At 44.8% G+C, this 13465-nt stretch overlaps 1 protein-coding gene across 2 annotated transcripts in view; it reads right to left on the reverse strand.

Moving 5' to 3' along the window:
- The window catches only part of Ap2a2 (adaptor related protein complex 2 subunit alpha 2), a 73804-nt gene that overhangs the window by 43339 nt on the left and 17000 nt on the right, over positions 1 to 13465 (reverse strand). For both annotated transcript variants that reach the window (XM_028870433.1, XM_028870428.1), the window contains exon 2: positions 4658 to 4726. In XM_028870433.1, the coding sequence (XP_028726266.1) occupies positions 4658 to 4726 (69 nt within the window). The remainder of the gene's footprint in view (positions 1 to 4657; positions 4727 to 13465) is intronic.

Raw genomic sequence — 13465 nt, forward strand, 5'->3', positions numbered from 1 at the left:
AATTTCTACATAGACTTTAAACTCCACACAAGACATCATTACTACACACAATCACCATCTAAATTTACCCAGCATTCTCTGCTTTATCATTCCTCTCTGTGTAACTGACCTTGTACCTGGAATCATGAGTCTGTAAAAGTTCCTCTATCAGAGAGGCCTGCTGTTAGGAAATTCTTCCATTTTGTCTTTAAAACATCTTTTTAAGCTTTATTATTGTATTATTATTATTATTATTATTATTATTATTATTATTATTATTTTATTATTTTAGAGTTTTGAAGAGGTTGTTTTTCTTGAGATGGGGTCTCACTATGTGTTACTGGCTGGCCTGGAACTTGCTGCCATGTAGACCAGACTGGCCTCAAATTCACAGAGATCCACCTGCCTCTGCCTCCCAAGTGCTGGGATTAAAGGTATATGCCACCATGCCTAGACTTATTATTTGGTTTATTTTGTTTTATGAGTATGGATATTTTGCCTGCATGCATCATCACGTGCATTCAATCCCAGAAAAGGATATTGGATACCCTGAAACTGGAGTCACAAATGGTTGTGAGCAACCACGTGGGTTCTGGGAATCAAATTAAACCCAGGTACTCTGGAAGAGCAAGACTCTTAACCACAGAGCCATCTCTTCAGCCTTATTTCATTTTTGAGACAAGGTCTCACTATAACACCCAGACTGGTCTTGAACTGGCAATTCTCCTGCCTCAGCCTCCTGAGTTTTACAAGTGTTTGTATATGCAAGCTCGCACTTTCTCTTGTCCTCTCTCTCCCTCCCTCCTCCTCCCCTCCTCCTCCCCACTCCCGTTGTTGTTTTTTTAAATCCTCTTTTCCTTGAGCTTTGCTTTTTTTAAAAAAAAAAATAAGATTATTTTTCCCAGAGTCACCCCTAGAATGGACTTCCTCAATGTCTGGACTTATCGTCCTTCTTCCTGTTCCCTGCTGTTCCTGCTCCAAAGCTGCCAACCTTGCACAGCTGCTGTGGAGACAGGCCCTCTGCCCCTCACTGCTCAGAGCGTCTGTCTTTGAACTTACACAGTGTATACTAACACAGTCAGTGGAGGTTCTTTTATCTATTCTACTTCTTCCATAGACTCTTAGTTTTCTAAAGTCTATCCATCAGATCTGCCCATTCCCACCGGGTTCCTCCAAGACACCAAACAACCTTCCAGGCATCAACTCTAGTCTGTACCTCCCACCGTCTAGACACCATCTTTTCCTCCTCTGTGCTACAGTTTTCATCTGACTAGCCTTCCAGAACACCAAAGTTCTCTTAAATTACCCCGTCCCCACAGCCATCCACTATATATTTAAGTTACTGCAACTGGTCTTATTTCAAAGTCTGTCCTCACTTCTGACACTTTCGAAGTTTCCTACCGAGTCTGTCTTTTAAACCTTTAAAATGCTGTAAACCTAGTTCACTGTAACATGAACCTGACTTAAAAGTCTTCATGATTCCGTCTCTTGGGCCTCTGTGGGCTCTGGCTCACAGGATCTTGTTTCTCTGAGCACCCTTGTTCTCTGCCCACACACTAAAGAGAGTATTTAAACAAACTGCATCCAGGTCAGGGAGATAACACTTTCCTACCAAAGGACTGTGTTCCTCACCTCAACACAAGTCTAGGTGTGAGGCTGTGTGCAGTGCCACATGCCAACAGAGCCCAGCTGCAGTCTGGGAGAGGCCAATGGGCCCAGTTCCCAGAACTCTAGGGGGATTTTGGTTTGATGTAGAAGTGGGTCTCCAATCTGGTGGGCTCCAGATTTTGACTCTGATCCCTCCACACAGGGGTTCCCGACATTCTGAGTCAGGTATTTCTTGGTAGGAAGGAGCTATGTCCTATGGGTGTCCAAAGCCTCTAGCCTCTGCCTACCAGATGTCAGCTATAGCGTACCCAGCTGACAACCAAAGTGCATTTCTAAAGTCCTCAACGCCACCCAAACGGCTGTCTGGACTTGTTTTCTCAGGGCAGTAAGGGAAAGGCACAAACAGTGCTGCTCCTGGCCTCACAAGCCATAGCCTCCTCCTGGGTACCCTGGGAATGTTTCTTTTTGATGCTCTGATGCTCTCAGAAGGTCCTGGAACACTGTCTACTCCTCATCTGACTTCCAAGGGCAGGACTGGTCTCCTGTGGTATTCAGCAGAGGTGGCCCACGCCACCTGCACAAGCTTCCCGTGCCGTCAGACACCAGAGGAGGCAGTGGGTCCAAATGGAGACAGGTTCCAAATGTGAAAGAAACACAAGAGGTGTCAAAGAGTTACATGAAAAAACAGAGTACACCTCTGCAATGTTTGCTGTCAATAACATGTTGCAGCAATAATTCAGAAGCCTGGGTGTGATGATATTTTGTTTGTACTCTAACAAATAAAGTTTGCCTGAAGATCAGAGGACAGAGCCAGCCACTAGATTAAACATAGAGGCCAAACAGTGGTGGCACACACCTTTAATCCCAGCACTTGGGATCTCATGCCTTTGCTCCCAGTATTTAGGAAGCATGCACACCATTAATCCCAGCACTAAGAAGGTTGAGACAGGAAGTGATATGGCTGGGTGGAGAAAGGCATGTAAGGCAGGAGACAGGATTTTCCCCTTTCGGTTGAGGGGTTGGCGAGGTGAGAAGTGGCTGTGGCTTGTTTCCTCTGATCTTTCAGCATTTACCCCAATATCTGGCTCCAGGTTTTTATTATAAGACCAATCAGGCCGGGCGGTGGTGGCGCACACCTTTAATCCCAGCACTCGGGAGGCAGAGGCAGGCAGATCTCTGTGAGTTCGAGGCCAGCATGGTCTACAAAGTGAGGTCCAGGAAAGGCGCAAAGCTACACAAAGAAACCCTTTCTCAAAAAACAAAAAACAACAACAACAAAAAAAAAAAAGACCAATCAGGATTTGTGCAACACCTGAGCTACACAGAGTATGCTATCAAAGTTAGCTTTATCTATGTCTATTTACTTTTTCAGTGAGCCATTAATGCCAGGTGTGATAGCACACACCTTTAATCCCAGCACTTGGGAGGCAGAGACACAGATATCTGTGAGTTCAAGGCCAGCCTGGTCTACAGAGTGAGCATGTTCTAGGACAGCAAGGGCTACACAGAGACCGCCTGTCTAAATAATAATAATAATAAAATCAAAAAAGGAAGGAAGGAAGGAAACTTGGACTCAGGAGGTACCATCTACTGCAGGCTTCCAAGCAGTGCAGACCTAAGCCAACTGGTCTCCTCTGACCAGAGGGGACACCTGAGCCACAGGTTCACCAAGAACAGACACAGACTTTCTCAGTGCACAGGAGTGCCTTCCTTCCTGCACAGGACAGCTCAGTTTCCCAAGACTTCCTAGTTCCACAACAATGTTTATAGAATGGATAATTTAACAACACCTCCCTTGATTTTTTTTTTGGGGGAGGGCTGGGATTCAAATCTAGGACTTTGTACCATGTCAGGGGAACACTTTACCAGTAAGCTATGGCCCCAGCCGAAGTCCTTAATCTCTTTCTTAACATTTGTTCATTTTCTGTTTGTGTGTATGCATGAGGGAGCACACATGCCAGGGTGCACATGTGTAGGTCAGAAAGCAACCTACAGAACTCAGTTCTCTGCCCCTACAATGTGAGTTCCAGGGATGGTTGTCTAGCTGGGAAGTACCCATAACCAATGAGCCATCTCTCAGGCCCCAAAGTCTTTAATCTTTAACTTACACATGAACAAATTAGATTATTGATATTAAAACTGACAAAAATATCAACAGTTGGGGATGGAGACAAGACACCAGGTCAGTTTTATTTCCAACCCCCAGGGAAAGAGCAAGATCGCAGCTAGGAAGGAGCCAACCACCCAAGTCAACACAAGCTGTTCTTACTGACTGGATCCGGCAGTGGCTGGATGCACTATACTAAAAACTTGATGTATTTTAGGAGTTTTAAAGAAATGTAAAAAGCTGGGTGGTGGTGGTGGTGGTGGTGGTGGTGGTGGTGGTGGTGGTGGTGGTGGTGGTGGTGGTGGTGGTGGTGGTGCAGCACACCTTTAATCCCGGCACTCCAGGGAAGCAGAAACAGGAGGATCTCTATGAGTTGGAGCCCAGCCTGGTCTACAGAGCGAGATCCAGGACAGTCAGGGCTACACAGAGAAACCCTGTCTTGAAAAAAAAGCAAACAAAAGAATGTTAAGACTGTTTCTGTCTTTCTCACTTTTCTGACAGTTGCAACAGAAACACCTAACAAAAGCAATTTCAGGGGGGGTTTATTTTGGTTTAAAATTCAAGGGTCTGTCCATCATGATGAAGAAGTCAGTGCAGGAATTGAGGTGGCTGGTCACACTGCATCCAGTCAGAAAACAAGTAAGATGAACCCACAGACAGACCTAAGCATCACTAATCTCCTGTGCACACTTGCTTATATAAGCAGGGGTCACTAGGGCTGAACTGGGAACACTCTTGAAGCTGGAGGGATGTAGTCAGCTCACTTTCTTCTTTTAATTCAGTCCAGGACCTCAACCCATGAAATGGTACCACACACATTTAGGGTGGCTTCCTTCTTCAATGAACCTAATCTAGATTCCTCACAGACACGCCCAGATGGATTCCAGATCTCATCAGGCTGACAATGAAGACTAACAATTATCACAAGGCCCTTACTATGTTGTAGGAAAGAGCAGCACTTACCTTTAAATTTTGATCTAATATTTGCCAGTTCCTTGTTTATCCTCTTTATTTCAGCTTCTTTACTTTTACCTAGGAAAAAAGAATATAAACACATTGTTTCATGGCCTCTAAAGAAGCACTCATTCCTGCTAGGACCCACACTGAGAACTGATGCCAGAATCATGGTTTTCAGTAGTGCTGGGGTAGGGAAGGGCTGTGAGCCACATGGATGTCTAACTACATGCGACATGAACTCAGACAAAGCCCTGGGGTCTCCACTCAGCCTCATAACTTGAAGACAGGAGGCAAGACCAAGGAATGAAGTAAACTGCTTCAAGACCAGCAGCAGAACCCAAGACCCTAGTTGACCAGCCTAGCATAATCACAGCAAGGTGAGTACCCCATCAGGACAGTGATGAACTAGGTCCACAGCACCTCACGAGGGATGCACTACATCACTGGTTCAATTCTCTCCTACCTGTGTGCCATAGCTCTGAGGCTAGAAAGTACCTACAGCACCCACTGAGGGCTTCCCCAGTAAGCCATCAGCTATAGCTCACAGAACTGACTTCCATGAGCACAGATGAAATAACAGTTTAACCCACAGGCTTCCAACTGTCTTCTCTAATGAAACTCACAAACCTGTAAAACCTAGCAAGTCTGCCCCCAACACAAAATGAAATTAGAAGAAATGGAAGAACAGCTACTTCATGTCAGTCAAACTTCCACCACATGTGATATCCACGGCTAGACATCATCCAGCCTTCCACAAACACTGGCTTGTTACATGCCTGTCTTTTAACTTTATCTGGACTGACATGTAAATCAGTCTAGAGAGTGCAGGGAAATTAACCTGGACCATACATCTTACCAGGTAAGGATAACTGTACAAACAAGTCTCTGTATGTTTAAAACACTTTTTGAAACAGCAAAAAACAATTTAAAGACAGCACTGTGGGTAGGGCACTTGCTGCACAAGCCTGGCAATCTGACACTGATCCCCAGAAACCCAGGTAAAGGTGGAAGGTGAGAACTGGCTCCAGTTGTCTGGCCTCTGGCCTCTACAAGCACATCACACTCCTCACACACATGCAATATTAATAAATAAAATGAAAACTTTAAAAATAGCTTTGCGCCGGGCGTTGGTGGCGCACGCCTTTAATCCCAGCACTCAGGAGGCAGAGCCAGGCGGATCTCTGTGAGTTCAAGGCCAGCCTGGGCTACCAAGTGAGTTCCAGGAAAGGCACAAAGCTACACAGAGAAACCCTGTCTCGAAAAACCAAAAAAAAAAAAAAAAAAATAGCTTTGCCAGGCATGGTGGAGCAAACTTTTAATTCTAGCACTCAGGGCAGAGGTAAGGCCAGCCTGGTCTATTAGTGAGATCATGTCTCAAATAAATAAATAAATAAATAAATAAAACTCAACAACTGATAGCTGCTCAAAGAGGGAAGAGAATCCTCCTCCTCTGAGAGTGTGGGTGGTCACTGGCAGGTTTCCTGAGCACCAGTAAATGGCCCCACACCAGTGCATGTGAGCAACATTAACTGGACTTAGTGAGTTATCAGACAAAAACAAAACAGAAGACAACATAAAATTGAGAGGGAGATATGTAGGGAAGGGAATACAGGGGAAACTGGAGGAGGGAAATGAGAAACAGATATGATAGAAATTTCATTGCAAACATCTATGAAATTGTCAAAAGAAAAATGTACAAGTTTCATGCATAAAAGCACTACAGACAATGCACAAACAGTACCACACATGGTACCCAATTAATATGCACGATCTTGGTGTTTTTTATGTACAACTTAAAAATAAATTTGAATTTTAGGGTTCTAAGTAAAATTAAAATGGCCTCAAATAAAAAATAAAACAGATCCAAGGCCAGACAGATGGTTACAAGCATTTGCTGCTGTTGCAGAGGACTCAGTTGAGCAGTTCACAACTCCTCTAACTCCAGCTACAAGGGATCCGATGCCCCATTCTGGCCTAAGAGAACATTGTATGCACATGGTGTATATACACAGCATACATACAGCAAACACTCATACAAATAAAATAAAAGTAAATCTTAAGGGAGGGGGGAGGCTGGAGAGATGGCTCAGCAATTAAAAGCATTGCCTGTTCTTTCAGAAGTCCAAGGTTTGATTCCCAGCATCCACATGGTATCTCACAACCATCTATAACTCCAGTCCCAGGGATCCAAAGCCCTCTCATGCACAGACATACGTGCTGGCAGAACACCTGTACACATGAAATAAATAAATCAAAGTTTTAAAGAAAAAGTTAAAGAACCCCCTCCATGGTAGTGAGAAATAAAAGTGCTGGGGTTGAGGAGGGTGGATATGACTGAGATACACTGCATTCATGTATGAAGTTATAATAAAATAATAAACAAAAGAAAAAATAAGTCAGGCGTGGTGGTGAACGCCTTTATTCTCAGCACTCAGGAGGCAGAAGCAGGTGGATCTCTGTGAGTCCCAGAACAGCCAGGGCTACAGAGAAACTCAGTCTCAAAAAAACAAAAAACAACAACAACAAAAAAAAAAGATAAAAATAAAGGACCCTCTCAAGTTAGTCCTGAAGGAACAACCCATCTGCAACACAAAACCACAGCACAGGCCGACCCAGGCTCAAGGCTGTCAGAGTGCCAACCCTGACTTATCCCACATCAAACCTTGCAGGGCCTGGCTTCACACTGCTGCTGCCCAGCTTATCAGCTTCCCAGCAAGACAGGCCCAAGCATCACTTATCTCCTGTGCATACTTGCCCACAAACAGCACTCACTATGGCTGAACTGAGAGCACATATGAGTCCAGCTCTGTCCTAGCAAGCTCTAGATGCATGGTGAGCAGGACAGGCTAACAGGATTCTATGCAGCTGGGGTATAGGGCAGCAAGGCCTAAAGCCCAGCATCCTCCCCTCACTGTCACCAAGCCTGATGGAGCAGGTCTTAGGACTTGGGCTCCCATCTGCCATGCCTGAGCAGCTGAAGGCTCATCCAGGTGGGCACAGCCAGCACATGCTTAGCACTGGTACTTCTAAACTGTCAGGGGCAAGGTAACAAGCTGTTTTTTCTAAAGCCTTCTTTCATTAATCCTGGTTTAACCAGGTATAATAGTTCAAATTTATAATCCCAGTATTCAGGAGGCTGTGGAGTTGGAGGCTAGCCTTGCCTAACAGTGTAAAGAAAAAAAGAGTTAAGAATAAAAAGCCAGGCTTGGTAGGACACGCCCACCCTAAACCTAGCATAGGCCTCATCTCCACATCTCCTTTGAGCATCAGGTTCTGCCACATCTGCTCTAAAGAGATATCAAGGTGTCCCCTGCAAGTGGCCCAGCCTTAGTAGAGAGGCTCTTAGAACACACAGATGTCACCTGAGGTCCAAAAAAAAAAAAAAAAAAACTTAGGCTGTAGCTGTACAGTTCCTGTGGTGATACAGGACCACCTGTGTAGAACGGCTGTGGAAGTGGCCATTAAGGCAGCTCCTCCCTCCAGGACAGTGGCCATGGACTGCAACACAGACAACATGTACAGAGAAAACGGGCTGCAGAGCTTCATTTCAGCAAAGAGACGCTTGAAGGAAAAAGATGTTTGTGAACCTACTTTTTATCCAGAAGCAATTTGCCTACTGGATAGTGCAAAAAGGGTTGTGAGGTTTCAGTTGTTCTAGAGAGAATTAAAATTTAGGCCATGAATAAGAAATGAAAAGAAAAATCTTAAAAATGGGAGGATTTTCTTAAATTGTTTTGTGTTTTACATAAACTAAAACAGCTTTAACCTGAAAAGTATTTCATACTCCCTCTTTTTTTTTTTTTGCCCTCCCCCACACTTTGAGACAGAGTCTGACAAAGAATGTGGTGGCCTTAACTAGCCTGAAACTCATGATACTCATGATAATCCTTTTGCCTTGATGTCAGCCACCACATCTGGCTCTCATATTTCTTATAATAAAGGAAAGGAGACCTCTATCAAGAAACATAGAAATTCTTTCCGGTATTATCTATAATTGATCACTCCATATAAATCTGCTCTGTAGTGATGTAATACAAACATCCTTTAAGCTAGGTGTGCAATTACAGGTTCTAAATGTGTTGTTTAAATTTAAAAAAAATGATACTCTTTCAGGGAAAAAAACTTAAAAACTCAAGATACTGGCTAACAAGAGTCAGACAATAAGAAACAATCGTATGAAAAAGAACAGACTGAAGAGGTAAGAATGCCTGCCTGGCATGACAATGCCCAGGTTCGATTCCAAGCACCATACACATAAAAAAAAGACAGGATGACTGCCATGAGTTCAAAACAGCCTAGAGTACAGAGTGACCCTTTGTCTTTAAATTAAAAAAAAAAGCTAGTGAGATAGTAGTGAGTGAAGGCATCTACTACCAAACTGAAGAACTAAATGCCATCCCTACAAGTTGCCCTCTAACCCGACAAGCACAGTGGCACTAGCAACCCCATGTATACAAAACAAAGCTTCAGAGCATGATGAAAGGTCTACTGTACACAGCAGCTTTTGGTTCAGTGTGTGGGTGCTGTATATGCAAGTTGTTTGTTGTTCTTTAGTTTCTTAGGCAGGATCTCACGTTGTGGAGCGGGGGAATGCGTCAAAAAACAAGAAAAATTAGCTGGGTGTGGTGACTTTCTCTGAGTTCAAGGTTAGCCTGGTCTACACAGTAAGTTTCTAGTCTGGTCTATACAGCAAGTTCCAGGACCATATCTTAAAAATAATAATAATTAAAAAAAGGAAGTACTACATGGGGCTCTTGGGACACCAGATAGTGTTGGACATCAGACTGGGTGTAATATATCTAAGATACTCAAGCAAAAGAAACAAGACATTAGGGCTTTATATCCAGCAAAGTTATCATCAAGTATAAATGTCATAGACCAACTACGTACATTAAGTCCAGACTGTTGCAGAATATTCCTTTACACTGTGTGAAGATGTGTCTCTGTGACTGGTTTAATAAAGAGCTGAATGGTCAATGGTTAGGCAGGAGGCAGTTAGACCAGACTTCTGGGGACAATGAGGACTCAGAAAGGAAGAAAGGGGGGCCACCAGCTGGATGCAGAGGAAGCAGGACATACATGAGGAGAGGTAAAATCCACGAGCCATGTGACAGCATGTAGATTAACAGAAATGGATTAAGTTATAAGAGCAAGTTAGAAACAAGCCTAAACTAAGGCCGAGTTTTCATAATTAATAAGAAGTCTCTCTGTGTCATTATTTGGGAGCTGGCAGGACAAAGAAAGACCCATAATACTAGACCACCCTGCTCCCTAAATGCTTTGTGGGCCATGGACCGTAGACATCCAGAGTCACATGAAGGACCACAGAAAACATCAACATATGAATATGAGTGTGCAGAGGAGCATGAGTTGGAGGGTGATTGCAAGAGTGAGCATAAGTGTTTGGGAGACAGTCTAAATGTACAGGATGGGTGAGTGTGCGAGAGGAGGGCATGCATGAGTGTACAAAGAAAGCAAGTACAGAACCATTGTGTCCAGGCAATGTAAACAATGTGCAACTGTCACACACACAACCTCCCACAGGAACACAGCCCAACAGGGAGGTGGCAGTAGCTCAGCCTTCACCTGGGGTAGCAGCACCTAGCTACTAGAATGATCACTCAGAAAACTTAAGTTTCCCTACTCAGTTGTTCCCAGTGCGAAGGAAGACCTGTTTCACCCACAACCCAGAAGCAGTACTGTCCTCAAAGCACAGGTCAGCCCTAGTTCAATGTGGTTGGTCCCAAAACAGAAAATAGTGAGCCACCCCAAATGCAGATGATGAATACACACCCAGAGATCTCAGGCTCACTCTCAGTGGACCTGGCCTTCCCTGTGTTTCTGACCTAACCTGCCTCTGCTCTATGGGGCCCTAGTCAGGCCATTCCAGGCCCACTACCCTGGCCTCACCCTAAGTCCTCCACAGTCACCTGAGTCTGCTCAAGGCACTCTCCATAATAGACATAAGGACATCCCTGCCTTCATCTGGATCCTTCAATCCAACTGACCATGGCTTTCCCTACAGAAAACTCAAGTCTTCTAAGAACAAGGAATGACCCTATCCCTTTAAAGAACTTCCATTTACCACCAACACACTCCTAGAGCAGCTCAGAGATAAGCCCCCCATGTACTCCTGTCCTCAGGCATCCCTGTCGGGCTGTAGCCCTGCTGCCTCTTCCACTAGAAACTGAGACCATCTTACCTTCTCCTGGATCAGATGCCCTCAGGTCATCTCTCCTTTCCCTGGATAGGAGCCCTATGTCTACTACCTCCCAGCACTGGCAGACAGAGGAGCAGCAGGGGCTAGAGAAAGGAGAGCAGGTCAAAACTTCCCACGAGAGGAGTAACCATGAGCTAAGCGTGTAGACACAGATCTGGTACTGCTGCCCCAAGATGGGCTCATGTTTCCCAGCTCTGTGATGGCTCTAGGCCTGGTCTGATAAAGAAGAATTCAATGTTACTGTGAGGGTTAGGTAGCATGAGCGACACAGGCCATAAACACTGCCCTTCACAGAGTGTTACTTTCCCTCAGTTGAGTACAGGGGTCACCAAATGTTGAACTCTGGAAATGCCATAGAGGAAGTCCCACCAGATAAAGTGATACACAGAATTTAGAGTGCAGGGGATACTAGCAGACCTGCCCTCCTATGTCCCGCTATTTTGCAGGAGGCATCTGATCTGCATCATGTATTAAAATGTGCCACTGAACAGCAGCACCGGGCTCATGCTTCTCACTCATGTCACCTTCTAACCCTTAGGCAGAGGGCCTCATCTCTTCTATCTTCTATCTAAACAGATATAAGGAAGGGGGAAAAACACTCTTGTGACAAAGAATGTGTCAGATGTGGGTGCTGGGAGTGGAACCTGGGTCCTCTGCAAGAATAAGTGCATTTAACTACTGAGCCATCCCAGTAGCCTCCTAAATTTTTTTTAAGATTTATTTATTAATTTTATGTCTATGACTGTTTAGTCTGCATATATATGTGCACCCTGTGCATGCTTGGTGCTAGATGTGGTGGTGTATGCCTTTAATCCCAGTACTCAGGAAGCAGAGGCAGGCAGATGTCTGTGAGTTTGAGACCATTGGAGTCAGCCTGGTCTACATAGAGAGTTCTAAGCCAGTCAGAGTTACAAAGTGAAGCCCTGTCCAAATAAATAAATAAGAATTAAAGTTAGATATAGGGAAGGACAGGGGTTACTGACCTATTCTGACTTTGGAAATCAATTTTGAAAGGGTAACCACCAGCCTGAGTAACTAAAAGACCTGTGTCAACAAGCCTGCCAGACAGTCTGAGCTATGGGATTCTGGTCTTAGCTACCCTGACTCTCTGAAATGCAGCAGCAATTTCAGCATGGACTTCGGAGTGCCACTGGCTAATAAGTGACCCAGACTAGCTGCAGACATTGGCCAGGAGCAAGCTGTAATTTGCCTCAGTGAATCTCAAAGAATGCACAGAATGGGGACGGCTGGTATTGAGCACCTGGGGAAAGTCATTCCTCAGCAACAGGCTAGTTAATCATTTCTTCTCCACGGACCAAACTCATCCCTGTTGGTACTGGTAAGGAATGGCCTGGATTACAAAATACCTGCCTAGCCTGGGCATGCTGGCAGACACCTCTAATCCTAGCATTCAGGAGGCTAAAGCAGGAGTATCACAAGTTCGTGGCCAGCCTGGACAGCGAAGTAAGACCTTACAGAAAGAGACAGACAGACAGATATTAAAACTGTGAGCTTTAACATGTACAATAAAACTATCTAAAGTGAAGAGTTTCAGTCAAATGTATGCAAAGACTGAAACTCTTTATTCTAGGCCGTCCACCTTAACGAAGATGAGACTCTTGATAAGCACTGAAGGTGTTCACCATAGTAGCCACTCACAACTCCCACAAGCCGCAAGGCTCAGGCTACTGGACTTTCCCACCTCAGATCTTCTACTGACAAGACTGCCATCAATCAGAATGCTCTGAGGAACACAACTTCAGATAATGGACAGAAGACAGTGAGTGGCCATGGGCTTGACATGGCTATGGTTAGGGATGCCTCTGTGATCTGTGTTAATGTATATGTGTGTGATGTGGGTCCTCATCAAAATCCACACCAACAAATCCAAGTGAAAGAGTGCACAGATGGCCTGGTGGCACATGCCTGTGATCCTGAGCATGTGAGGCTAAAGCAAGTTTGGTAGTAGAAGGAAGAAAGGGAGGGAGGAAGGGAGGGAGGGAGGAGGGAGGGAGGGAGGGAGGGAGGGAGGGAGGGAGTATTAATTCATAGAACATTAAAAATCGTTCTGCTGATAAGCCCAGAAGATAAACCCATGTGGCATTGACATACTAGTGGGCCCACCTTTTTCAGCAGCTTTTTGGGATATGATTCACAAACCACATCGTTCACTCACATAAAACATGTACGTCATTGGCTTCCAACATATTCAGATCTGTCTGTCCTTTATCTCCCCAAAGGAAACCCATAACCATTAGCAGTCACTCACCATCCCCTGCCCCAGCCCTGGCAATCTCAACTGGCTCTTAATAGGCTTGCCTCTTCCCAGTCCTTCATCTAAATGGGAAAGTACAGGATATGTGATCCAAGTCTGGCTTCTTCCCCTCAGCACAAAGCTGTCAAGCAGCAGTTAGCACAGCACTTCAGTTTTACTAGTGATGTGCCACTGTGTTCTGTATTTTGTTACCTAGTGGGTTTTTTGGGTTCTTTCTACTTTTAGGCTATCAAGAACAACATCCTGGGGACTGGACAGATGGCTCAGTGGTAAATAGCACTTGTTCTTGCAGAGAACCTAAGTTCAGTTCCCACACTCA

The sequence above is a fragment of the Peromyscus leucopus genome, chromosome 1 (assembly GCF_004664715.2).
Source record: "Peromyscus leucopus breed LL Stock chromosome 1, UCI_PerLeu_2.1, whole genome shotgun sequence".
Classification (NCBI taxonomy): domain Eukaryota; kingdom Metazoa; phylum Chordata; class Mammalia; order Rodentia; family Cricetidae; genus Peromyscus; species Peromyscus leucopus.